The sequence below is a fragment of the Salmo salar genome, chromosome ssa06 (assembly GCF_905237065.1).
Source record: "Salmo salar chromosome ssa06, Ssal_v3.1, whole genome shotgun sequence".
Lineage (NCBI taxonomy): Eukaryota > Metazoa > Chordata > Actinopteri > Salmoniformes > Salmonidae > Salmo > Salmo salar.
The window spans coordinates 17,811,034-17,838,534 of record NC_059447.1 but is presented as its reverse complement, the minus strand read 5'-3'; the positions used below and the strand labels follow the sequence as shown (position 1 = coordinate 17,838,534).

The window sequence follows — 27,501 nt, the reverse complement described above, 5'->3', positions numbered from 1 at the left end:
TTGGGGGTGGGGGACAGTGTGTGTGTGTTGGTTTGGGGGTGGGGGACAGTGTGAATTTGTGTTGGTTTGGGGGTGAGGGACAGTGTGAATTTGTGTTGGTTTGGGGGTGGGGGACAGTGTGTGTGTGTGTGTGTTGGGGTGGGGGACAGTGTGTGTGTGTGTTGGTTTGGGGGTGGGGGACAGTGTGTGTGTGTGTGTGTTGGGGTGGGGGACAGTGTGTGTGTGTGTTGGTTTGGGGGTGGGGGACAGTGTGTGTTTGTGTTGGTTTGGGGGTGGGGGACAGTGTGTGTGTTGGTTTGGGGGTGGGGGACAGTGTGTGTGTGTTGGTTTGGGGGTGGGGGGACAGTGTGTGTGTGTTGGTTTGGGGGTGGGGGACAGTGTGTGTGTGTTGGTTTGGGGTGGGGGACAGTGTGTGTGTGTTGGTTTGGGGGTGGGGGACAGTGTGTGTGTGTTGGTTTGGGGGTGGGGGACAGTGTGTGTGTGTTGGTTTGGGGGTGGGGGACAGTGTGTGTGTTGGTTTGGGGGTGGGGGGACAGTGTGTGTGTGTTGGTTTGGGGGAGGGGGACAGTGTGTGTGTTGGTTTGGGGGAGGGGGACAGTGTGTGTGTGTGTTGGTTTGGGGGAGGGGGACAGTGTGTGTGTGTGTTGGTTTGGGGGTGGGGGACAGTGTGTGTGTTGGTTTGGGGGAGGGGGACAGTGTGTGTGTGTTGGTTTGGGGGTGGGGGACAGTGTGTGTGTGTTGGTTTGGGGGTGGGGGACAGTGTGTGCGTGTTGGTTTGGGGGTGGGGGACAGTGTGTGCGTGTTGGTTTGGGGGAGGGGGACAGTGTGTGTTGGTTTGGGGGTGGGGGACAGTGTGTGTGTGTTGGTTTGGGGGTGGGGGACAGTGTGAATTTGTGTTGGTTTGGGGTTGGGGACAGTGTGTGTGTGTTGGTTTGGGGGTGGGGGACAGTGTGTGTGTGTTGGTTTGGGGTTGGGGACAGTGTGTGTGTGTTGGTTTGGGGTGGGGGACAGTGTGTGTGTGTTGGTTTGGGGGTGGGGGACAGTGTGTGTGTGTTGGTTTGGGGGTGGGGGACAGTGTGTGTGTGTTGGTTTGGGGGTGGGGGACAGTGTGAATTTCTGTTGGTTTGGGGGTGAGGGACAGTGTGAATTTGTGTTGGTTTGGGGGTGGGGGACAGTGTGTGTGTGTGTGTTGGGGTGGGGGACAGTGTGTGTGTGTTGGTTTGGGGGTGGGGGACAGTGTGTGTTTGTGTTGGTTTGGGGGTGGGGGACAGTGTGTGTGTTGGTTTGGGGGTGGGGGACAGTGTGTGTGTTGGTTTGGGGGTGGGGGACAGTGTGTGTTTGTGTTGGTTTGGGGGTGGGGACAGTGTCTGTTGGTTTGGGGGTGGGGACAGTGTGTGTGTGTTGGTTTGGGGGAGGGGACTGTGTGTGTGTGTGTGTGGACTTTTGTGGCTGAAATCTCTTCACAGATCATACTACAGGAGGCCGTCTATTGTTCACATACAAAATAATTAATCTGGTGTGTGTAAGGCACTTGCAGGTCACAGAGCCCTTTTCTTGCTATATCTGTTGTTCTCCTTCTCTCTCTATAGATATATCTTGTCCTATAGTGTACAATCCTCCTTCTCTCTCTATAGATATATCTTGTCCTATAGTGTACAATACTCCTTCTCCCTCTATAGATATATCTTGTCCTATAGTGTACAATCCTCCTTCTCTCTCTATAGATATATCTTGTCCTATAGTGTACACTAGTCCTTCTCTCTCTAGATATATCTTGTCCTATAGTGTACAATCCTCCTTCTCTCTCTATAGATATATCTTGTCCTATAGTGTACAATCCTCCTTCTCTCTCTAGAGATATATCTTGTCCTATAGTGTACACTACTCCTCCCTCTATAGATATATCTTGTCCTATAGTGTACACTACTCCTTCTCTCTCTAGAGATATATCTTGTCCTATAGTGTACACTAGTTCTTCTCTCTATAGAGATATATCTTGTCCTATAGTGTACAATCCTCCTTCTCCCTCTATAGATATATCTTGTCCTATAGTGTACACTAGTCCTTCTCTCTATAGATATATCTTGTCCTATAGTGTACAATCCTCCTTCTCTCTCTATAGATATATCTTGTCCTATAGTGTACACTACTCCTTCTCTCTCTAGAGATATATCTTGTCCTATAGTGTACACTAGTTCTTCTCTCTATAGAGATATATCTTGTCCTATAGTGTACAATCCTCCTTCTCTCTCTAGAGATATATCTTGTCCTATAGTGTACACTAGTTCTTCTCTCTATAGAGATATATCTTGTCCTATAGTGTACACTACTCCTTCTCCCTCTATAGATATATCTTGTCCTATAGTGTACAATCCTCCTTCTCTCTCTAGAGATATATCTTGTCCTATAGTGTACACTAGTTCTTCTCTCTATAGAGATATATCTTGTCCTATAGTGTACACTAGTCCTTCTCTCTATAGATATATCTTGTCCTATAGTGTACAATCCTCCTTCTCTCTCTAGAGATATATCTTGTCCTATAGTGTACACTACTCCTTCTCTCTCTATAGATATATCTTGTTCTATAGTGTACACTACTCCTTCTCTCCCTCTATAGATATATCTTGTCCTATAGTGTACACTAGTTCTTCTCTCTATAGAGATATATCTTGTCCTATAGTGTTACACTACTCCTTCTCTCTCTATAGATATATCTTGTCCTATAGTGTACACTACTCCTTCTCTCCCTCTATAGATATATCTTGTCCTATAGTGTACACTACTCCTTCTCTCTCTAGAGATATATCTTGTCCTATAGTGTACACTACTCCTTCTCTCCTCTATAGATATATCTTGTTCTATAGTGTACACTAGTCCTTCTCCCTCTATAGATATATCTTGTTCTATAGTGTACACTACTCCTTCTCTCCCTCTAGAGATATATCTTGTCCTATAGTGTACACTACTCCTTCTCTCCCTCTAGAGATATATCTTGTCCTATAGTGTACACTACTCCTTCTCTCTCTAGAGATATTTCTCATGAATGTCAAGATATTACTGAGTACAAACACACTCCGTTTCCTCCTTCCTCCCTCTCTCTCCCTCTTGCCCCTCTCCCTCCCCATCCCTTCTCCCTCAAATCCCTTCCTATCCCCCCCCTTTCTACCTCTCTACCTCCAGTGGGGGCAATAAGAGGAAGCTGAGTGCGGCTGTGGCTCTGATTGGTGGACCCCCGGTCATCTTCCTGGACGAGCCGTCCACTGGCATGGACCCGGTTGCTAGGCGACTGCTGTGGGACGCCGTGACGCGCACCCGAGAGTCTGGAAAGGCCATCATCATCACTTCTCACAGGTGAGCATAGCACACGCACACACCATCCTCTTCATCACCGTCCTCCACCTTCCAGTACAGTCATTACTGTGTCACAGAAAGGAACAGAGTGACTCAGAGAATAAAATAGATGCTGTCGTGCTTGGTTTATCTTTCTCCCTCTCCTCTTTTGTTCCACTATTCTTCCCCTTCTCTCTCTCTGCTGTAGTATGGAGGAATGTGAGGCTCTGTGTACCCGGCTGGCTGTGATGGTGAACGGTCAGTTTAAGTGTCTGGGCAGTCCCCAGCACCTGAAGAGTAAGTTTGGCAGTGGCTACACACTACTGGCTAAAGTACGAGTGGACAAGGAGGTGGAGGATAGCGACCTGCAACTCTTCAAGGACTTCATCGAGAGCACCTTCCCAGGTCAGAGAGACACACACACACTCTGAGTCAGACTCATGAACATACACGGGTGTACACACACAAACAAACTTATACAGGCGCGCATAGTGTACGCACACACACACGTAGACATGCACAAATACTCACGAGCACGTATGCACCCCACCCCCTGAGGCTGGTTCAAAGATAATCCAAGATGTTTGACTGTCAATGGTTTAGGGCAGTAGTTCCTAAAGTTTTTATAGTCCCATACCGCTTCAAACATTCACCCTCCTCCAGCTGCGTACCCCCTCTAGCACCAGGGTCAGCACACTCTCAAATGTTTTTTTTGGGCCATCATTGTAATAAGCCTGCCACACACACACTATACGACACATTTATTAAACATAAGAATGAGTGAGAGTTTTTGTCACAACCCGGCTCATGGGAAGTGACAAAGAGCTCTTATAGGACCAGGGCACAAATAATAATAATCAATAATTTTACGCTTTATTTAGCCATCTTACATATAAAACTTTATGTTCATTGAAAATTGTGAATTACTCACCACAGGTTAATGAGAAGGGTGTGCTTGAAAGGATGCACATAACTCTGCAATGTTGGGTTGTGGAAATAGTCTCAGTCTTAAATAATTTTCCACACACTGTGCCTGTATTTAGTTTCCATGCTAGTGTGGGCTGAGAATCCACTCTCACATAGGTACGTGGTTGCAAAAGGGCATCAGTGTCTTAACAGCTGATTTGCCAAGGCAGGACACTCTGAACGCAGAAATCTGGCAGTGGCTTCTGTTTAAATGACATTTTCACAGAACCGCTTGTCTGAATTTCGATGAGGCTCTCTTGTTCAGATATCGATAAGTGGACTGGAGGCAGGGCATGAAAGGGATAATGAATCCAGTTGTTTGTGTCGTCCCTTTCGGGAAAGTATCTACGTAACTGCGCACCCAACTCACTCAGGTGCTTCGCTGTATCACATTTGACATTGTCGGTAAGCTTGAGTTCATTTGCACACAAAAAAATCATACAATGATGTAAAGACCTGTGTGTTGTCCTTGTTAATGCAGACAGAGAAGAGCTCCAACTTAGCCTCAATTTTGTCCCGCACATTGATAGTTGCGGAGAGTCCCTGTAATCCTAGATTCAGATCATTCAGGCGAGGAAAAAACATCACCCAGATAGGCCAGTCATATGAGAAACTTGTCATCATGCAAGCAGTCAGACAAGTGAAAATTATGGTCAGTAAAGAGAACTTTAAGCTCTTCTCTCAATTAAAAAAATGTGTCAATACTTTGATAACCCTTGATAACCAGCGCACTTCTGTATGTTGTAAAAGCATTACATGGTCGCTGCCCATATCATGGCATAATGCAGAAAATACACGAGAGTTCAGGGGCCTTGCTTTAACGAAGTTAACCATTTTCACTGTAGTGTCCAAAACGTCTTTCAAGCTGTCAGGCATTCACTTGGCAGCAAGAGCTTTTCGGTAGATGCTGCAGTGTACCCAAGTGGCGTCGGGAGCAACTGCTTGCACAGGCGTTACCACGCCACTATGTCTCCCTGTCATGGCTTTTGCGCCATCAGTACAGATACCAACACATCTTAACCACCAAAGTCCATTTGATGGCACAAAGCTGTCCAGTACTTTAAACATATCCTCTCCTGTTGTCCTGGTTTCCAGTGGTTTGCAGAAGAGGATGTCTTCTTTAATTTACCCCCCATAAACATAACGGACATATACCAGGAGCTGTGCCAGGCCTGCCACATCTGTTGATTCATCCAGCTGTAACGCATAGAATTCACTGGCTTGTATGCAAAGAAGTAATTGTTTCAAAGCATCTCCTGCCATGTCACTGATGCGTCGTGAAACAGTGTTGTTTGATGAAGACATTGTCTGTGTGTTTTTTTTAGGCCTTTTCCCCCAGCATTGTTCCAGTCATATCCGCGGCAGCAGGAAGAATTAAGTCCTCCACAATAGTATGGGGCTTGACTGTCCTAGCCACTCAGTAGCTCACCATATAAGACGCTTCTAGCCCCTTCTTATTCATGGTATCTGTTGCTTTTATACATGTCTTACTACTCAAAAGTCGTCTATTCTAGCTCAAACTCCCATGGCTTATTTTTCAAATTTCGTCATGTTTCGTTTCTAAATGTCTGCGCAAGAGTGAAGGTTTCAAATCAAATCAAAGTTTATTTGTCACGTGCGCTGAATACAACAGGTGAAAGAAATTACAGTGAAATGCTTACTTACAGGCTCTAACCAATAGTGCGGGGAAAAAAAGGTGTGTGTGTGTGTGTGTGTGGGTGGGTAAGTAAAGAAATAAAACAACAGTAAAAATACATTTGAAAATAAGAGTAGCAAGGCTAATACAGACACTGGTTAGTCAGGCTGATTGAGGTAGTATGTACATGTAGGTATGGTTAAAGTGACTATGCATATATGATGAACAGAGAATAGCAGTAGTGTAAAAGAGGGGTTGGCGGGTGGTGGGACACAATGCAGATAGCCCAGTTAGCCAATGTGTGGGAGCACTGGTTGGTCGGGCCAATTGAGGTACTATGTACATGAATGTATAGTTAAAGTGACTATGCATATAAGATAAACAGAGAGTAGCGGGAGGGCACACAATGCAAATAGTCTGGGTAGCCATTTGATTACCTGTTCAGGAGTCTTATGGCTTGGGGGTAAAAACTGTTGAGAAGCCTTTTTGTCCTAGACTTGGCACTCCGGTACCGCTTGCCATGCGGTAGTAGAGAGAACAGTCTATGACTGGGGTGGCTGGGGTCTTTGACAATTTTCAGGGCCTTCCTCTGACACCGCCTGGTGTAGAGGTCCTGGATGGCAGGCAGCTTAGCCCCAGTGATGTACTGGGCCGTACGCACTACCCTCTGAAGTGCCTTGCGGTCAGAGGCCGAGCAATTGCCGTACCAGGCAGTGATGCAACCGGTCAGGATGCTCTCGATGTTGCAGCTGTAGAACCTTTTGAGGATCTCAGGACCCATGCCAAATCTTTTTAGTTTCCTGAGGGGGAATAGGCTTTGTCGTGAGAGAGTAATGGTTAATGTGATTGGATGTTAATTATTTGACTAGGCTGCCTGTATTTGACATTGTGTTTTTGTTTCGATGAACACTAGATGGTTTAATTTTATTTTTGGCAGTGAAACAAGGCTACGCCCTACCTCAGTTTGGGAATACCTGGTTTAGGGGGTTGGTCTAACATGACATCACTTCCTTCTCTCCACAGGAAGTCTACTAACAGATGAACACCAGGGCATGGTGCACTACCACTTAACTGACAAGACTCTCACCTGGGCACAGGTAACTATCTCTCTTTCTCTTTCTCAGCCGGTCCCTATTCACTCCCTAACCCTTCTCCTTGGCCCTAACCTGTCAGCCAACCTGTCTTTTAGACTGTAATAACACCATCTAGTGGAGACCTTTACCTGTCAGCCAACCTGTCTTTTAGACTGTGATAACACCATCTAGTGGAGACCTTTACCTGTCAGCCAACCTGTCTTTTAGACTGTAATAACACCATCTAGTGGAGACCTTTACCTGTCAGCCAACCTGTCTTTTAGACTGTGATAACACCATCTAGTGGAGACCTTTACCTGTCAGCCAACCTGTCTTTTAGACTGTAATAACACCATCTAGTGGAGACCTTTACCTGTCAGCCAACCTGTCTTTTAGACTGTAAGAGCACCATCTAGTGGAGACCTTTACCTGTCAGACAACCTGTCTTTTAGACTGTGTAAGAGCACCATCTAGTGGAGACCTTTACCTGTCAGCTAACCTGTCTTTTAGACTGTGATAACACCATCTAGTGGAGACCTTTACCTGTCAGCCAACCTGTCTTTTAGACTGTAATAACACTATCTAGTGGAGACCTTTACCTGTCAGCCAACCTGTCTTTTAGACTGTAATAACACCATCTAGTGGAGACCTTTACCTGTCAGCCAACCTGTCTTTTAGACTGTGATAACACCATCTAGTGGAGACCTTTACCTGTCAGCCAACCTGTCTTTTAGACTGTGTAAGAGCACCATCTAGTGGAGCCCTTTACCTGTCAGCCAACCTGTCTTTTAGACTGTGTAAGAGCACCATCTAGTGGAGCCCTTTACCTGTCAGCCAACCTGTCTTTTAGACTGTGTAAGAGCACCATCTAGTGGAGACCTTTACCTGTCAGCCAACCTGTCTTTAGACTGTATAAAATCTAGTGGAGCTTTACCTGTCAGCCAAACTGTCTTTTAGACTGTAATAACACCATCTAGTGGAGACCTTTACCTGTCAGCCAACCTGTCTTTTAGACTGTGTAAGAGCACCATCTAGTGGAGCCCTTTACCTGTCAGCCAACCTGTCTTTTAGACTGTGTAAGAGCACCATCTAGTGGAGACCTTTACCTGTCAGCTAACCTGTCTTTTAGACTGTAAGAGCAATATCTAGTGGAGACCTAACCTGTCAGCTAACCTGTCTTTTAGACTGTAATGTCTTTTAGACTGTGTAAGAGCAATATCTAGTGGAGGAAGAATGTAATGACTCTTGGCACTAAGTGTATTTGCCTTCGATTTGTATCTGACTACTCCACACTATTGACGTTGTCAGATACAGCTTTTGATTTCAGGCTAAGCACTGACTCACCCTCTTATTTCCCTCTTTCTCTCCCCTCTCTTCATCCCCCCATCCTCCCCAAGGTGTTTGGTACCCTGGAGGCAGCCAAAGAGAAGTACAACATCGACGACTACGCTGTGAGCCAGATCTCCCTGGAACAGGTGTTCCTCAGCTTCGCCCAGTTCCAGCACTGCAGCAGGAAATAGATGGCGCGAGGTGGAAGAAGAGGGGGAGCTCCATCTCTCTGTTTCTCTCTTTTTCTGTCTGTCCATCTGTCGTGTGTATCTCTCCACTCTGTGTGGATGACCTGTGTACATGGACTCGACTATGTGACGCGCCACTGAACTATGATCAGGTCTTGATCTACACACACAGACAGACGCTGTGCAGTGATGGAGCAGAGGTTGAATCCCTGGACACCCGGACTTCAACGTGGCCATGTAACCCCAGCTCCCTCTAACCCCGCTGGGCTTGGACCGCCAACCAGACTGGACCCGTTGATCCAAGCCTGGGTCTTAACCATCAACCACTCCTTTCTCTTCTGTTCAATCAGTTTGTGTGTTGAACATTTAGGTCAGTCCAGAGGCAAGGTTAGGGAGTTCGGTTTGGGGGGGGTAACATCTAAGGTAACATCTAAGGAATCTTAGATGTTACCCCTTTTTTGTCTTTGACGTTTAAATACCATGTAAACAACTGGATACCACTGGATATGAGTGGTCTGCTCTGTACAATACAACTCAGCCTTGTGAATGTGTGACAGGCAGGGTTGTGAATGTGTGACAGACCTTTTTGTGAACTTGTATGCAGCTTTTTTTGTTATGTATAATTTGTCTCCTCATATGATTCTTACTGTGACCCTAAACAATTGTGCACAGTGGGTATTGTTCGTCACTGATATGATTGAAATATACAATGAGGCACTTCAAGTGAGGCAGTTGTAAAACAAATCAACACATTTTTTTTTCTTTATTAGGGTAAATGCCATGCTAATGCCATGCCAGGGTAAATGCTATGCTCTAACGCTTGCTCATCCTTTTTGGTCGGATGTAAATTATGTAATAGATTCATGGTACTGAAGCCACTTCCTGTAGGAAATCATTAGATTGGTTTGCAGAAACGTTGCAGGAACATTAGCTAACAATTGCATGTCTGAATGAACAACAACCTCTCTGCACTGCATTGCATGGCACACAAAAAGCCTGCTAGATATTGAGATGCCCTCAGACCATCATTGATATTCCTGTTTGCAAGATTCAGAAAGAAAAAACGTCTTGAAGGATTTGGGCATGTTGGACTGTGTGGTTTCTATCCTTAGCATGGTGTCCACTGACTGAAGCACAACTTCCCTTTCTAAGGGCTACAGTAAGTTTGATGCCGTGTCATAGTTACAGAATCACTATATCCACCTGCTGAGGTACAGATATGTTATTTGACTTTAAGGGATAGGTCAATGACCTTGTGAAATCGCTGAACTATCCCTTTAAGTGAGGTGTTTTTTGGTTGGTTTACCCACACTAATTTAACTGCAGCTTAAGCATTTCATGTTAACTTTATTTGTTTGTGTGCTGTCCCTTTACTGCTGTCAATTATACTACTACAGTACTACAATGTTATTCCTGAAGGCTGAAACAAAATTATGTTTTTGCTTATCAATGTGTAGATTGCATTACAGCTATGGACCAATGCACTGTTACGTCCTCTTAATATAGAGTTTAGAGTACTTTACTATAGAGTAACACACCGTCCAGTCAACAAATCAGTCACTGATTTCCGTCCATTGGCAGTTTTTTCCCATTTGCAAACCCTTAATGCAATTGAATGAAGAGGTTGAATGAGAATGTGAGGTTTAAAGACAATAGCTTCCACAAGAATGAAAGTATTTCTGTCCAGACAGAGAATTCCTGCTTCTTGTCCCAGCATTCCATTTATACATGTTTTTGCTTTGTGGAAAATGTTTAGGCCTAGTCCAATATTTAGTCCCCTTGTCTAGACATGCTAAGTCTCCTATGTTCTCCCAATGCTACACTGGTTGATGTGGTTATGTATCTAAACTATCAACAGTAGTCATGGGAGCATAGTGTAAACGTCTTAAAGGGATAGCTGATTTTTGTTGTTGATGTTTTCACATAAAGTAAACTGTCCTTTTTAAAAGAATGTTTCTGAAGATGGTTAACTTATCAATGCAACTGACTGTAAAACAGCCTCACACAAGGACCATGAAGGATCAACTCTGCCCCCCCCCCACCCCCCACCGATAGCTCACTCAATCTAACGAGTTGACTTTTTCTTTAAGCACTTTTGACTTAAACCTCCAACAATGGCTGTTTCTGGGATAGTTGAACTTAAGCACTGCGTAGGATAGTTGACAAACTGATAGGCAAGTGGTTACAGACTTAAATAGAGGCTGATGTTCATGTTTGGAAGACAAAAAATAGGGCTTATTGAGTATATAGGGCTCTGTCCTGACAAATTATGTTTTTGTTACGTTTCTACATATCATAGATGCCAGTTCATCTATATGGACATGTCTTACAGCTACATCTCATTTTGAGTTAAGTAAAAGAACTTGAAAACATTGTGATGATGATGCATATGATTAGGATAAAATACTATGTATCATATTTAAAAAAGGGAATCTTCATCATTGTACTCATATGTACTGTATCATGGAACTAACCTTGTCTACTGTATAATTACTGCTATTATTTTTAAATTAAATTTGCTCTATGCAAATTGAAACAAAAACTAGTATTCCTTTACTTTAGAAACACCACACTCCCATTATACATGATCAATGATGAGGTATTTCTAATAATAAGCCAGCTGTTCTACAAATGTATAAAACTGGACCAGCTGGACTCAGCCAGCAGTACACTGTGGTCATATACTGTTAACACCTATATGCTTTGTTTGTGAATCAGAGCATGACCCGTGTGGATCTCCTCAGTAGTTACAACCCAGTTTTTCTCTGGTGTTTTCAGAGGGAAAGGCACAGAAACCCTCAGTAGTTACAACCCAGTTTTTCTCTGGGGTTTTCAGAGGGAAAGGCACAGAAACCCTCAGCAGTTACAACCCAGTTTTTCTCTGGTGTTTTCAGAGGGAAAGGCACAGAAACCCTCAGCAGTTACAACCCAGTTTTTCTCTGGGGTTTTCAGAGGGAAAGGCACAGAAACCCTCAGCAGTTACAACCCAGTTTTTCTCTGGTGTTTTCAGAGGGAAAGGCACAGAAACCCTCAGCAGTTACAACCCAGTTTTTCTCTGGGGTTTTCAGAGGGAAAGGCACAGAAACCATCAGTAGTTACAACCCAGTTTTTCTCTGGGGTTTTCAGAGGGAAAGGCACAGAAGCCATCAGTAGTTACAACCCAGTTTTTCTCTGGTGTTTTCAGAGGGAAAGGCACAGAAACCCTCAGCAGTTACAACCCAGTTTTTCTCTGGTGTTTTCAGAGGGGAAGGCACAGAAACTTTGACGATGGACAGGAATCTTGCAGGACCAGTTATTTGACCTCCCTATTCCCTGGTGTATTGCCAGATTAGCATATATGGTCATACAACCTGGAACCTATGGGCTGGTTTCCCAGTCTAGGACTATGCTAAATCTGTCTGGGAAACCTTTATTGGGCTTGGGTTATTCTTTCACTCCCCTGAATGGAAAAGTAGGGGTTGGTCAAAGACATTCATATTACCAGGAAGCATGGAGAAAAGTATTTTATAGTTGTGAGAGGGATTAGTGTCAGTTCCTTGTTCATGTTCACAATCTGCTAACTGCTTCTTCAGAAAGTGTGAAACACAATCAGACCTAAAATACAATCGAGGTTAAACTGTATTCCTACTTCCTCTTATTCAGTTTTGTGATTACATTTAATCAGTAAATTCTCTGTTGCTCAGTATAGGCGGACAGGGGCGGAAAGCCCAGGGGGGATGGGGGGGACACGACCCCCCCCATTCTGGGAAAAATATGATTTGTCCCCCCCAATATATCACTGTAAACATAACTATGTCATTTAAATAATATTAATAATACGCAATGAAAGCAATTGTGCTGATTATAGACACTTAATAGCTCGTTTTTAAGTTTCAAAAGATTGCGACCCCCCCCCACCCTTTGCCTCACAATGGTTTGATCCACTGCCAGTTCCTTAGTTGGCAAGGTAACAGAGGGTTCGTATCTACTGTCTGAAAGGCGCTCAACGTAACTGACGTGAGGTTAATCCAGTCAATCGTGCCATAGCGATGTTTTGTTTTATGTTGGCAGGGTTCACACACATACTAGCTGAATCTGCAGAGCTAGCGCGCAAATATTAACTATTAAGCTAGCTAGTACCTATTCCATTTATGTGGCCTCGTCAAAGATGGCATCTTTGCTATCGTCAATTTATTCCAAGATCAGCATGCAGATGATGTAAGTTAGTGCTTCAAAGTCCCTGCGATAAGGTTAGCGATAAACTGAAGTCCAAACTGAACAGAACTACACTCTCTTCTACCATTGTCTTAAATATATTTAATGGTCTCGTTGCAAAAGCTAAATTGTCGCAAGGGAACTTTTATTTATTTATTTTATTTCACCTTTATTTAACCCGGGTAGCAAAGATTATAGCAAACACCACTGAAACAGAATTGGTGCTCGCTAGCTTTGCAAATTCAGCTATTGTTGGAAGCCAGCCAATATGAAACAAACTATTAAAATTACAAAAGGTTGCAGCATATGTTGTGTAAATGGTGAACTCATACAGCTGTCAACTCTTGTCATTTTAATCCGTTTCACATTTGCTAGCTACCTTTTAGATCGAAGCCCAAATGGAATGATTGAAGATGATAGAAGCCCATCTCCTACTGTAAATAACCTACACACTGTGTGTGTGTGTGTAGCCAGCTATCCAGCCAGGTAGAAAAATGGCAGAAAAATAAAAGACGGACATCAGAGTATTTTTCAGTACACCAAAACGCAAAGTAAGAACCCTAGTAGCCTAATATCTCAAAGACTAGTTGATAAAATGTTCATAAGAAAGAAATGAAATTCTAATGGAAATGTTTCACAATGATGTCATTGGGCAGAGCAGGCAACAGATGGCACACAGACAGCAGAGTTGGGGACAGATATGCAGGGACAGACTGGCAGAGACAGGGAGTCTCCGGTAAGTTTGTTGAGTCTTTGTTTGGCAACATTATGAAAGGTTCTCCATTTTTTTTACTTGTAAAATAGGAACATAATTGGAAAATGCCATGGATACCCCCACTCTCAACTTAAACTGGTGACTGAACTAAGATTTGTTAAAGGCAATGGTATTGCTGTTGTGATTAGTTGTGTAGTTTTGGGTACCGGTAGTTAGGAGTACGGCAAACACCTTAATTCTTTGGTTCCTCAATATACATTTACCATATTACAATGTAGGCTATGTGTTACAGCACTACTTTTGGTGTCCCCCTCAGAATTGCTCTTGAGAGAATTTAATGTAATTGTCCCCTCCAAAGTTGATATCAGATTTTCGCCCCTGTAGGCGGATTACAGTATGAGATAATGACAGATAATGATATCTACGTGATATCCGTGTTCTACATTCTGTTGAGGCTGTTCCGTTATGTTGAAAAATATGGTCAGCCTATACAGTGCCTTCGGAAAGTATTCAGACCCCTTAACTTTTTCCACATTTTGTTATGTTACGGCCTTATTCTAAAATGGATTAAAAAAAATATTCCTCAGCAATCTACACACAATACCTCAGATGACAAAGCAAAAACAGCAAATGTATTAAAAATAACAGAAATTCCTTATTTACATAAATATTTAGACCATTTGCTATGAGACTCTAAATTGAGCTCAGGTGCATCCTGTTTCCATTGATCATCCTTGAGAGGTTTCTACAACTTGATTGGAGTCCACCTGTGGTAGATTCAATTAATTGGACATGATTTGGAAAGGCATATACCTGTCCAACAGTTGACAGTGCATGTCAGAGCAAAAACCAAGCCATGAGGTCGAAGGAATTGTCCGTAGAGCTCCCAGACAGGATTGTGTCGAGGCACAGATCTGGGGAATGGTACCAAAACATTTCTGCAGCATTGAAGGTCCCCAAGAACTGTGTCCTCCATCATTCTTAAATGGAAGAAGTTTGGAACCACCAAGACTCTTCCTAGAGCTGGCCTCCTGGCCAAACTGAGCAATCACGGGAAGAAAAGCCTTGGTTAGGGAGGTAACCAAGAAACCGATGGTCACTCTGACAGAGCTCTAGAGTTCCTCTGTGGAGATGGGAGAACCTTCCAGAAGGACAACCATCTCTGCGTCTCTCCACCAATCAGGCCTTTATGGTAGAGTGGCCAGACAGAAGCCACTCCTCAGTAAAAGGCACAAATGTTTACATACCCTACATTACTCATCTCATATGTATATACTGTACTCTATACCATCTACTGCATCTTGCCTATGCCGTTCGGCCATCACTCATTCATATATTTTTATGTACATATTCTTATTCATTCCTTTACACTTGTGTGTATAAGGTAGTTGTGAAATTGTTAGGTTAGATTACTTGTTAGATATTACTACATGGTCGGAACTAGAAGCACAAGCATTTCGCTACACTCGCATTAACATCTGCTAACCATGTATGCCAAGCGTCACTTCTAGAGGAAACCTGGCAGCATCCCTACCTTGAAGCATGGTGGTGGCGGCATCATCCTGTGGGGATGTTTTTCAGCGGCAGGGACTGGGAGACTAGTCAGGATCGAGGCAAAGATGAACGGAGCAAAGATCAGAGAGATCCTTGATGAAAACCTGCTCCAGAGCACTCAGGACCTCAGACTGGGGCAAAGGTTCACCTTCCAACAGGACAATGACCCTAAGCACACACCCAAGACAACGCTGGAGTGGCTTCGGGACAAGTCTCTGAATGTCCTTGAGTGGCCTAGCCAGAGCCCGGACTTGAACCCGATCGAACATCTCCGGAGAGTAATGAAAATAGCTGTGCAGCAACGCTCCCCATCCAACCTGACAAGGCTTGAGAGCATCTGTAGAGAAGAATGGTAGAAACTCCCCAAATACAGGTGTGCCAAACTTGTAGCGTCATACCGAAGAAGACTTAAGGCTGTAATCGCTGCCAAAGGTTCTTCAACAAAGTACTGAGTAAAGGGTCTGAATACTTATGTAAAATGTGATATTACGAATAAAAAAATAGAAATAAATTAGCAAACTTTTCTTAACCTGTTTTTGCTTTATCATCATGGGATATTGTGTGTAGATTGATGAGGATAATTTCCGAATGCGCTGTATGTGGCTCTGAGTCTGCCATAGAGTTGGATAGAGGGCGAACTTGGACCAAAGCCTATATTAGTATGGGCAGCACCACTGAAGACTTTGACCATTTTGAAGTTGTCAACTTAATTTGCCTGATGACGAGCGAGTGGAGGAGTCTCATTTAACTAAGCGCATTTCTGTTCCCTTTCCCTCTCCTTGCCACCTCTCCTTGATTATCTTTGACCTTTTTCAAAAGGAGGCAAGAGAGGATGGAGGAGAGAGAGGACGGAGGAGTTGAGCAAACCATTTGAGAAAAGGCCTATGGGTTGAAGAAGGATCCTAGAGATGTAGTAGAGAGCTCATCTATACTTCCGTGACAGCATGGGCAGTGCTATTGAGGGCTATCTCAATTTTAAAGTAGTTGATTTCTACTTCTTAAAGACCCACTCAGTTGACTACTTTCAAATGGCGAAAGCCCTCCATGACACTGCCCATGCTAAAACAGGCTTTGGACCAAGTGCCTCTCTCCAACTCAATTGCCCCTTTGAATAATGCAGTTACACCTGAATAGATCCCACCCTCAGTCATGTCCCTCCCCCACATTGTGTACCTGAGGGTGGGGCATAGAGATCAATAAGGAAGTCCTCAGTGGCCCAGTGTAGAGCTTCTGTGAACACAGATTGACAAGATGGGCTATGTAGAAGATCTTCTCCTCCCCACTCCCAGCATGGTGACACTGCTGGGGGCTGTGCTTTTTCTGCCTCCTCTCCTCAGAATCCAGCTCTGAGGAACAGAGGAAGGAGCCTCCAGGACCCAGGCCGCTGCCCCTCCTTGGTAACATGCTCCAGCTGAATCTCAAGAGGCCCTACCGCACCCTTTGTGAGGTGAGGAGAATTCCTGAGTTGCTTTAAAAACATTTTTTTTTTAGCTTGTTGTATTTCCTAAAATAGTTTTTAACTTGACCTGTGTGGCTATAAGCTCTATTTAGAGTTTCAACCAAAAGTTATAGTACAAATGTTTTGAGAATTTGAATAATTGCTCACCCTGAAATCTTAGTTTGGAACATAGGAGAAGTACAAACTCACCTAAACAAACACATAGTAGCCAACTACTGTCGTTCAAAGATCTATTTGTAGGACTTTGTGACTGAAACTGAAATGTAATACATTTTCAACTTCCAAGAACAGAGTTTACTGGAGTCAATTCAAGTAGATTGCAAAAAAAAAATTTGGAATAATTGTCAACAGGTAACACGTTTGACACAACTAAACAGGGAATTGTGCTGCCTTCAATATCATCTCAAATCAAATTTTATTTGTCACATACACATGGTTAGCAGATGTTAATGCGAGTGTAGTGAAATGCTTGTGCTTCTAGTTCCGACCATGCAGTAATATCTAACGAGTAATCTAACCTAACAATTTTACAACTACCTTATACACACAAGTGTAAAGGAATGAATAAGAATATGTACATAAAAATATATGAATGAGTGATGGCCGAACGGCATAGGCAAGATGCAGTAGATGGTATAGAGTACAGTATATACATATGAGATGAGTAATGTAGGGTATGTAAACATTATATAAGTGGCATTGTTTAAAGTGGCTAGTGATACATTTATTACATACATTTTTCCATTATTAAAGTGGCTAGAGTTGAGTCAGTATGTTGGCAGCAACCCCTCAATGTTAGTGATGGCTGTTTAACAGTCAGATGGCCTTGAGATGGAGGCTGTGCTTTGATGCACCTGTACTGACCTTGCCTTCTGGATGACAGCGGGGTGAACAAGCAGTGGCTCGGGTGGTTGTTGTCCTTGATGATCTTTTTGGCCTTCCTGTAACATTGGGTGGTGTAGGTGTCCTGGAGGGCAGGTAGTTTGCCCCCAGTGATGCGTTGTGCAGACCTCACTACCCTCTGGAGAGCCTTGCGGTTGTGGGCAGAGCAGTTGCCGTACCAGGCGATGATACAGCCCGACAGGATAACCTCAATTGTGCATCTAAAAGTTTGTGAGTGTTTTTGGTGACAAGCCAAATTTCTTCAGCCTCCTGAAGTTGAATAGGCGCTGCTGCACCTTCTTCACCACGCTGTCTGTGTAGGTGGACCATTCAGTCTGTCCTTGATGTGTATGCCGAGGAACTAAAACTTCCCACCTTCTCCATTACTGTCCCGTCGATGTGGATAGGGGGCTGCTCCCTCTGCTGTTTCCTGAAGTCCACAATCATCTCCTTTGTTTTGTTGACATTGAGTGTGAGGTTATTTTCCTGACACCACACTGCGAGGGCCCTCACCACCTTCCTGTAGGCCTTCTTGTCGTTGTTGGTAATCAAGCCTACCACTGTAGTGTCGTCTGCAAACTTGGTGATTGAGTTGGAGGCGTGCAAGTGTAACCGATGTGAAATGGCTAGTTAGTTAGCGGTGGTGCGCGCTAATAGCATTTCAATCGGGTGACGTCACTCGCTCTGAGACCTGAAGTAGTTGTTCCCCTTGCTCTGCAAGGGCCTTGGCTTTTGTGGCGCGATGGGTAACGATGATTCGTGGGTGTTAGTTGTTGATGTGTGCAGAGAGTCCCTGGTTCAAGCCCGGGTTGGGGCGAGGAGAGGGATGGAAGCTAAACTGTTACATTGGTGCCGTGACCCGGATCACTGGTTGCTGCAGAAAAGGAGGAGGTCAAAAGGGGGGTGAGTGTAACCGATGTGAAATGGCTAGTTAGTTAGCGGTGGTGCGCGCTAATAGCGTTTCAATCGGGTGATGTCACTCGCTCTGAGACCTGAAGTAGTTGTTCCCCTTGCTCCGCAAGGGCCGCGGCTTTTGTGGCGCGATGGGTAACGATGCTTCGTGGGTGTCAGTTGTTGATGTGTGCAGAGGGTCCCTGGTTCAAGCCCAGTTTGGGGCAAGGAGAGGGACGGAAGCTAAACTGTTACACATGGCCACGCAGTCATGGGTGAACAGGGAGTACAGGAGAGGGCTGAGAACGCACCCTTGTGGGGCCCCCATCTCCATTGTGTACGGCAGCAGGTTTGAATACAATGACCCTCAGTTCCAAGGCATGGTGGACAGACAATGAGACCATAGACCTTACAGGCTCTGCACCTATTCAGGTACAGTCTACTTATTTAGTGCACTTTTTTTCTCAATCTTTTTTTCTCAGGAAACTAAGAGGCAGTTTACCAGACCCAGATCTGGAAAACTAGTCCTTTGGATGTCTTGGTGCAAAATTATATGAGCTAATGCTTTCCTTTACTGTATCAGGAGATCGGTGTACTTCATGTTTCCCTGGCTGGGTCTGTGGCTGAAAAACTAGAAATTATGATGGAAAATGTTGACATCAACAAGGAGATAAAAGAGTTGATCAAGGGTTTTACTGAGACTCTCAACCCTCAGATGTGTAGAGGCTTCGTGGACTCGTTCCTTGTCCGAAAGCAGACCCTGGAGGTATGGAGAGTTAACTCAGTAACTTTCATCAGTGGCATCACATATCAGTGGCATCACACATCACATAGGGGTCCTAGTTTAACTTTTATTTTCAGTTTTTATATTATTGTTTCAAAGCCAAATATTTCAGTTTCAGTTTTTATAATTATTTCAGTTTACTAGCTAGTTTTAGTTTACTAAAATAACCTTGGAGTTGTCATCAACATGTGTGTTCTTTGAATCAGCCATGTGACTTCTATATGTTAACTGTGGGTCTGTGTCTGTCAGGATGCAGGCCCCATAGACTCCTTCTACCATGACGATAACCTCATGTATTCTGTGATGAATCTGTTTGCTGCTGGTACCGGCACCACAGGGACAACCCTTTGATGGGCGCTGCTACTCATGACCCACATACAGGGTAAGGACCAACAGATACAGACTGAAGATCATGCATAGCTACGACAAAGAACGTTTGTCACATACAACAAAACATGTTTCTGTGTAGCTTAACCTTTGTAGTTCTGGTTTAAATTTCCGACCTTCCTAGTTCTTGTTTGAAGGTCCCTTGAGGTTGAGGTTTAACTTTATAGTAACTTTGATCCTCCATCCTTTCTGTCTCAGACCGGGTCCAGGAGGAGATCAGCAGGGTCATAGGAATAATCTGCCCTACACTAATGCAGTGATCCAAGAGACTGACCAACATTGTACCCATGTCCATCCCTCATGTCACCTTCCAGGGATACTTAATCAAAAAGGTCAGATACCCGGTTTTCAACATACATTTGCATGTAAATCCCATGACTACAATGTATTCGTCATTATAGAGACAAATCTCTTATACTGAAACTGTACTGTCATACTAGAAAGCACCAGATATGATTGAATCTGTAATGTTTCAAAAATGTATACATTTAGAGATCATTGAATTGCTCTGTAAGTAACCCCATCTCTAATAGAAAATGTTTTAATGTCAATCATCTCTTATACTCTGGATTTGTCTCTAATTCTATTGGTTGTAGGGGACGTCTGTGTTTCCTCTACCGACCTCGGTCCTGCAGGACGAGAGCGAATGGGAGAGCCCCCACACCTTTAACCCAGCCCACTTTCTGGATGAGCAGGGCCGATTCATCAAGAGGGACGCCTTCATGGCCTTTTCTGCAGGTATTAATAACTCCTTCAATGTACCTTTGTAGCACGGGGCAGGAAGTGGTTCTAGAATAATCTATTGGACAGACTTCATGTTATCTCCCATGTCTTTCTCTCACAGGTTGTAGGGTGTGACTGGGAGAGAGTCTGACCAGGATGGAGCTCTTCCTCTTCTTCACCTCTCTCCTGCAGCACTTTAATTTCTCTCCTCTTCCTGGAGTAACAGAGGATGATCTGGACCTCACACCATCCGTGGGGTTCACCCTCCATCCTTCACCTCACCAGCTCTGTGCTGTGAGCCGGGTCTGAGATGAGAGTTTGAGGAGTGAATCTTGGCCCGATGCACATTAAGGACAAGACACACCATAATAAACATTGATCATGTGTAGTAGTTCACCTGTTGGGTGTTGATGAATGTTGGCGATATAACATGTCAAATCATTAGGAAATTAACAGAAAATTACAGCTCATAATCAGGTCAGAGGCAATATAGTGCTTTTAGCTGTTCGTCAGCACAGCATTTCTATTGTGGTTGCTAGTATTACTTCCTGTGATGACCTTAACTTCTTGGTGATGGGGTAGTATTCGGAAATTCAGATGAATAACGTGCCCAAATTAAACTGCCTGCTACTCGGGCCCAGAAGGTAGAATATGCATATTATTAGTAGATTTGGATAGAAAACACTCTGAAGTTTCTAAAAACTGTTTGAATGATGTCTGTGAGTATAACAGAACTCATATGGCAGGCAAAAACATGAGAAAAAATCCAACCAGGAAGTGGTTTGTAGTTTTTCAATTGATTGCCTAGCCAAACTACAGTGTCTGTGGGGTCATTTTGCACTTCTTAAGGCTTCCACTAGATGTCAACAGTCTTTAGAACCTTGTTTCATGCTTCTACTGTTACTGGGGAGAGAATAAGAGCTGTCTCAAGCCTGAGACCAACGAGTTGTTTACTGCGCGGGCAAGCAGGCGCACCGTTCCTTCTTTTTCCTCTGTAATGAATACACTATTGTCCGGTTGGAATATTATCTAAGATTTATGTTGAAAAGACCCTAAGGATTGATTGTAAACATCGTTTGACATGTTTCTACGAACGGTAATGGAACATTTTGACTTTTCGTCTCTGGTTTTGCGCTCGCGCATTTTGCCTTTGGATAGTGATCTGAACGCGCGAACAAAAGGAGGTATTTGGACATAAATATGGAGTTTATCGAACAAAATTAACATTTCTTGTGGGAGTCCTGGGAGTGCATTCCGACGAAGATCAGCAAAGGTATGTGAAGATTTATAATACTATTTCTGAGTTTTGTTGACTCCAGAACTTGGCGGGTAACTGTATAGCTTGCTTTGATGGCTGAGCTCTGTACTCAGAATATTGAACAATGTGCTTTTGCCGTAAAGCTATTTTGAAATCTGACACAGCGGTTGCATTAAGGAGAAGTGTATCTATAATTCTTTCAATAACTGTTGTAAATTGTATCAACATTTATGATGAGTATTTTTGTAAATTGATGTGCTCATTCACCGAAGGTTTTGGAAGAAATACATTTTCTGAACATCATGCGCCAATGTAAAATGGGGTTTATGGATATAAATATGAACTTTATCAGACAAAACATACATGTATTGTGTAACATTGAGTCCTCGGAGTGTCATCTGATGAAGATCATCAAAGGTTAGTGATTAATTTTAGCTGTATTTCTGGTTTTTGTGACGCCTCTCCTTGCTTGGAAAATGGCTGTGTGGTTTTTCTTGTTTAGGTGCTGTCCTAACATAATCTAATGTTATGCTTTCGCCGTAAAGCCTTTTTGAAATCGGACAATGTGGTTGGATTAACGAGAAGTGTATCTTTAAAATGGGATATAATAGTTGTATGTTTGAGAAATTTGAATTATGAGATTTTTGTCGTTTTGAATTTGCCGCCCTGCTATTTCACTGGCTATTGAATAGTGTGTCCCGCGGGTGGGGAGGACAGGGAGCAGTCATGGACCCATTCAGTGTTGAAGCTTCCACCACTAATAAGTGGGGAGGATGGGGAGCAGTCATGGACCCATTCAGTGTTGAAGCTTCCACCACTAATAAGTGGGGAGGACGGGGAGCAGTCATGGACCCATTCAGTGTTGAAGCTTCCATCACTAATAAGTGGGGAGGACGGGGCGCAGTCATGGACCCATTCAGTGTTGAAGCTTCCATCACTAATAAGTGGGGAGGACGGGGAGCAGTCATGGACCCATTCAGTGTTGAAGCTTCCATCACTAATAAGTGGGGAGGACGGGGAGCAGTCACCCATTCAGTGTCGTAAGATGGTGCATATGCATATTTGTCACCAATGATCTTGTGCCAATTCTGATATAGATTTGATTCTTCCAAACCTCTCAGCATACTTCCTGGTGTCCTTTCTGAAAGGGGCACCATGGCAACACAGTATAAGCAAATAATCGGGTTTCACTCTGTTTTTTTTTTACGAATGAAGAGTGAAAGTTCTTACTATTGTCATGAAGTTGCCCTGTTGGTGAGGTTTAGGACACCCCCCCCCTCCATGAATACCTTTCCCCATTTTTCTCTCTCTACTCTACAGAATGGACTCTTGGAAAGCCCTTTATTAACATAGAGAGAGTAATGTCATCAAAAGGTCATCAAAAGGTTAGGGAAAAGAACAATCTTTCTGTAATTCAACCAGTTGAAAGTGTCCGTTGGTACTTAAAGAATATGATGTCAGATCAGTTGTTGTCTGGGACATTATATCTGATGGTAGGACGACATAAATTGTATCTTGGAAAGTCTACACGTTCTAGTTATCAGATTCACATGGAATTGTTGTGCACTTTAAATGTTTAAATATGAAACTATTTGTGAAAAGATTAAACGTAATTTTAGCTTTTAAATGAGAGAATTGTATTCATAAGTAAACTATGCTCACTCATTGGCCAAGCCCAAGTGAATAGACATTGGTTGAGAACTATGAAACACGCCCTTCTCTCCCACACTACAAAAGCCCGTTGATGAAAGTCAACCTTGTGTTCCCAATGACGTGAGGACTAATGTCCATATGTTTAAAACGGCTAATATCAACTACAACCTAACGAAATTAACTTCAGTTCCCGACAACGTGAGGACTGGTGTCCATATGTTCAAAAGGGCTAATTTCAATGTGAAGGACGATCACCATGCTGGAAGGATACATTTTGACTACACCAGCCAGAATACGGCACGAGCTGAGTATGGCAACTTGGTATGAACTTTGAACTCTTATTCACTAAAGAAGTGATACATCTTAGATGTCGAGTTATCAGCAGAAGCTGTAAATGTGCCTGGCCTAGGAAATAACAAACAATCTCTTACGAACGACAGGGTACTACAACGTATCCACCCAGAAATATTCTTCAAAGGACAAGGGGGAACTCTGCTGGGCAACCCAGCCTTCCATCTTTGACCAATTTATCGAAGCACAGCTCAGAGTAAATATATTTCTTGCATTTTCGTTTTCCGAATAGGTGGTTATTTAGAATGCATAACATTCTGTATTTACGATAGCATAGCTTCATAAGGTCCGATAGAGACCCAATCCTTTTGTTCCTCAGTCTTCCCGCTCTTTCATTCAAACCCAACCCCATTTCTTTGTGTAACCAGCCGTCAAGTCGGTTTCGTCTGCTAGGGCCGCTTTCTTTTATGACCTAATTAGTAATCAGTGTATGATCCATCCTGTGTACAGTCGTGGCCAAAAGTTTTGAGAATGACACAAATATTAATTTTCACAAAGTTTTCTGCTTCAGTGTCTTTAGATATTTTTGTCAGATGTTACTATGGAATACTGAAGTATAATTACAAGCATCTCATAAGTGTCAAAGGCTTTTATTGACAATTACATAAAGTTGATGCAAGAGTCAAAATTTGCAGTGTTGACCCTTCTTTTTCAAGACCTGTGCAATCCATCCAGGCATGCTGTCAATTAACTTCTGGGCCACATCCTGACTGATGGCAGCCCATTCTTGTATAATCAATGCTTGGAGTTTGTCAGAATTTGTGGGTTTTTGTTTGTCCACCCGCCTCTTGAGGATTGACCACAAGTTCTCAATGGGATTAAGGTCTGGGGAGTTTCCTGGCCATGGACCCAAAATATCAATGTTTTGTTCCCCGAGCCACTTAGTTATCACTTTTGCCTTATGGCAACGTGCTCCATCATGCTGGAAAAGGCGTTGTTCGTCACCCAACTGTTCCTGGATGGTTGGGAGAAGTTGCTCTCGGAGGATGTGTTGGTACCATTCTTTATTCATGGCTGTGTTCTTAGGCAAAATTGTGAGTGAGCCCACTCCCTTGGCTGAGAAGCAACCCCACACATGAATGGTCTCACGATGCTTTACTGTTGGCATGACACAGGACTGATGGTAGCGTTCACCTTGTCTTCTCCGGACAAGCTTTTTTCCGGATGCCCCAAACAATCGGAAAGGGGATTCATCAGAGAAAATGACTTTACCCCAGTCCTCAGCAGTCCAATCCCTGTACCTTTTGCAGAATATCAGTCTGTCCCTGATGTTTTTCCTGGAGAGAAGTGGCATCTTTGCTGCCCTTCTTGACACCAGGCCATCCTCCAAAAGTCTTCGCCTCACTGTGCGTGCAGATGCACTCACACCTGCCTGCTGCCATTCCTGAGCAAGCTCTGTACTGGTGGTGCCCCGATCCTGCAGCTGAATGAACTTTAGGAGACGGTCCTGGCGCTTGCTGGACTTTCTTGTGCGCCCTGAAGCCTTCTTCACAACAATTGAACCGTTCTCCTTGAAGTTCTTGATGATCCGATAAATGATTGATTTAGGTGCAATCTTACTGGCAGCAATATCCTTGCCTGTGAAGCCCTTTTTGTGCAAAGCAATGATGATGGCACGTGTTTCCTTGCAGGTAACCATGATTGACAGAGGAAGAACAATGATTCCAAGCACCACCCTCCTTTTGAAGCTTCCAGTCTGTTATTCAAACTCAATCAGCATGACAGAGTGATCTCCAGCCTTGTCCTCATCAACACTCACACCTGTGTTAACGAGAGAATCACTGACATAATGTCAGCTGGTCCTTTTGTGGCAGGGCTGAAATGCAGTGAAATGTTTTTGGGGATTAAGTTCATTTGCATGGCAAAGAGGGACTTTGCAATTAATTGCAATTCACCTGATCACTCTTCATAACATTCTGGAGTATATGCAAATTGCCATCATACAAACTGAGGCAGCAGACTTTGTGAAAATGTATATTTGTGTCATTCTCAAAACTTTTGGCCACGACTGTATTATATCTATATCATATCTCTCTCTCTCTCTCTCTCTCTCTCTCTCTCTCTCTCTCTCTCTCCGTCTCTATCTCTATCTCTATCTACACGTAAAAGCCTTATTCTAAAATTGATTAAATAAAACAAATCCTCAGAAATCTACACACAATACCCCATAAAAATCTGAAATCCCTTATTTACATAAGTATTCAGACCTTTTGCTATAAGACACGAAATTGAGTTCAGGTGCATCCTGTTTCCATTGCTCATCCTTGAGATGATTCTACAACTTGATTGGAGTCCATCTGTGGTAAATTCAATTGATTGGACATGATTTGGAAAGGCACACACCTGTCTATATAAGGTCCCACAGTTTAAAGTTCATGTCAGAGCCAAAACCAAGTCATGAGGTCAAAGGAATTAGGTCAAAGGAATTAGTCCGTAGAGCGCCGAGACAGGATTGTGCCAAGGCACAGATCTGGGGAAGGTTACCAAAACATTTCTGCTACATTGAAGGTACACAAGAACACAGTGGCCTCCATCATTCTTAAATGGAAGAAGTTTGGAACCACTAAGACTCTTAATAGAGCTGGCCACTTGGCCAAACTGAGTAATGGTCACCTCCCTGACCAAGAATCCGATGGTCACTCTGACAGAGCTCTAGAGTTCCTCTGTGGAGATGGGTGAACCTTCCAGGAGGACAACCATCTCTGCAGCACTCTATCAATCAATCCTTTATGGTAGAGTGGCCCAATGGAAGCCACTCCTCAGTAAAAGGCACATGACAGCCCACTTGGAGTTTGCCAAATGGCATCTATGACTCTCTCAGACCATGAGAAACAAGATTATCTGGTCTGATGAAACCAAGATTGCCCTGAATGCCAAGCGATACGTCTGGAGGAAACCTGGCATCATCCCTACGGTGAAGCATGGTGGTGGCAGCATCATGCTGTGGGGATGTTTTTCAGCGGCAGGGACTGGGAGACTAGTCAGGATCGAGGAAAAGATGAACGGAGCAAAGTACAGAGAGATCCTTGATGAAAACCTGCTCCAGAGTGCTCAGGACCTCAGACTGGGGCGAAGGTTCACCTTCCAACAGGACACCGACCCTAAGCAAACAGCCAAGACAACCTAGGAGTGGCTTCGGGACAAGTCACTGAATGTCCTTGAGTGGCCCAGCCAGAGCCCGGACTTAAACCAGATCAAACATCTCTGGAGAGACCTGAAAATAGCTGTGCAGCAACGCTCCCATCCAACCCGACAGAGCTTGAGAATGCTCCCCATATAACCTGACAGAGCTTGAGAGGATCTCCAGAGAAGAATGGGAATAACTCCCCAATACAGGTGTGCCAAGCTTGTAGCATCATACCCAAAAAGACTTGAAGCTGTAATGTCTGCCAAAGGTGCTTCAACAAAGTACTGAGTAAAGGGTCTGAATACTTAAGTAGATTGTTTTTTATTTGTAATAAATTTGCTAAAATAATGAGAAAAAAAAATTGGGCTTTGTCATTGTGGGGTATTGTGTGTAGATTGATGAGGGGAAAAAAACAATTTAATACATTTTAGTGGCTGTAACCTAACAAAATGTGGAAAAAGTCAAGGGGCCTGAATACTTTCTATAGGCACTGTGTATATATGTAAAATATATATGTCACGACTTCCGCCGAAGTTGGTCCCTCTCGTTGTTTGTTCGGCGGTCGAAGTCACCAACCTTCTAGCCATCGCTGATCCTCTTTTCATTTTCCTTTGGTTTTGTCTTGTCTTGTATCACACCTGGTTACAATCCCATTCATTACATGTTGTGTATTTAACCCTCTGTTCCCCCTCATTGTCCTTGTCGGTGATTGTTTGTTTGTAAGCATTGTGCAAGATATGTTCTGGTGTGCGACGGGTTTTGTACCCACTTATATTATTTTGTATATTTTGGTTTTCTGAGTTTTTGAGGACTTATTTAACTGCTTCGTTTATACCAAGTTCGATCTCCTGCGCCTGACTTTCCTGCCACCAGCACGCACCCTTACAGAATCACCGACCCACCATGGAGTCAGCAGGAGCAGGTACCCCGGTTATAGGGGTGGAGGAGCGCGTCCGGGAGCACGCAGCAATGCTTAACCATCTTGGCACCGCCATGGACCG

General features: G+C 43.7%; 1 protein-coding gene and 1 pseudogene across 1 annotated transcript in view; both read left to right on the top strand.

Moving 5' to 3' along the window:
• LOC106595110 (phospholipid-transporting ATPase ABCA3) overlaps nt 1-11,064 on the top strand; it is a 93,817-nt gene extending 82,753 nt beyond the window's left edge. Inside the window, exons 28-31 of the mRNA XM_045719865.1 lie at nt 3,181-3,351; nt 3,539-3,735; nt 6,956-7,029; nt 8,403-11,064. Coding sequence (XP_045575821.1) covers nt 3,181-3,351; nt 3,539-3,735; nt 6,956-7,029; nt 8,403-8,525 — 565 coding nt within the window. The 3' untranslated portion in view covers nt 8,526-11,064. The remainder of the gene's footprint in view (nt 1-3,180; nt 3,352-3,538; nt 3,736-6,955; nt 7,030-8,402) is intronic.
• Nucleotides 11,065-18,836: 7,772 nt separating this feature from the next.
• Nucleotides 18,837-20,715, top strand: LOC106592610 (cytochrome P450 2K1-like; annotated as a pseudogene).
• The last annotated feature ends 6,786 nt before the right edge of the window (nt 20,716-27,501 follow it).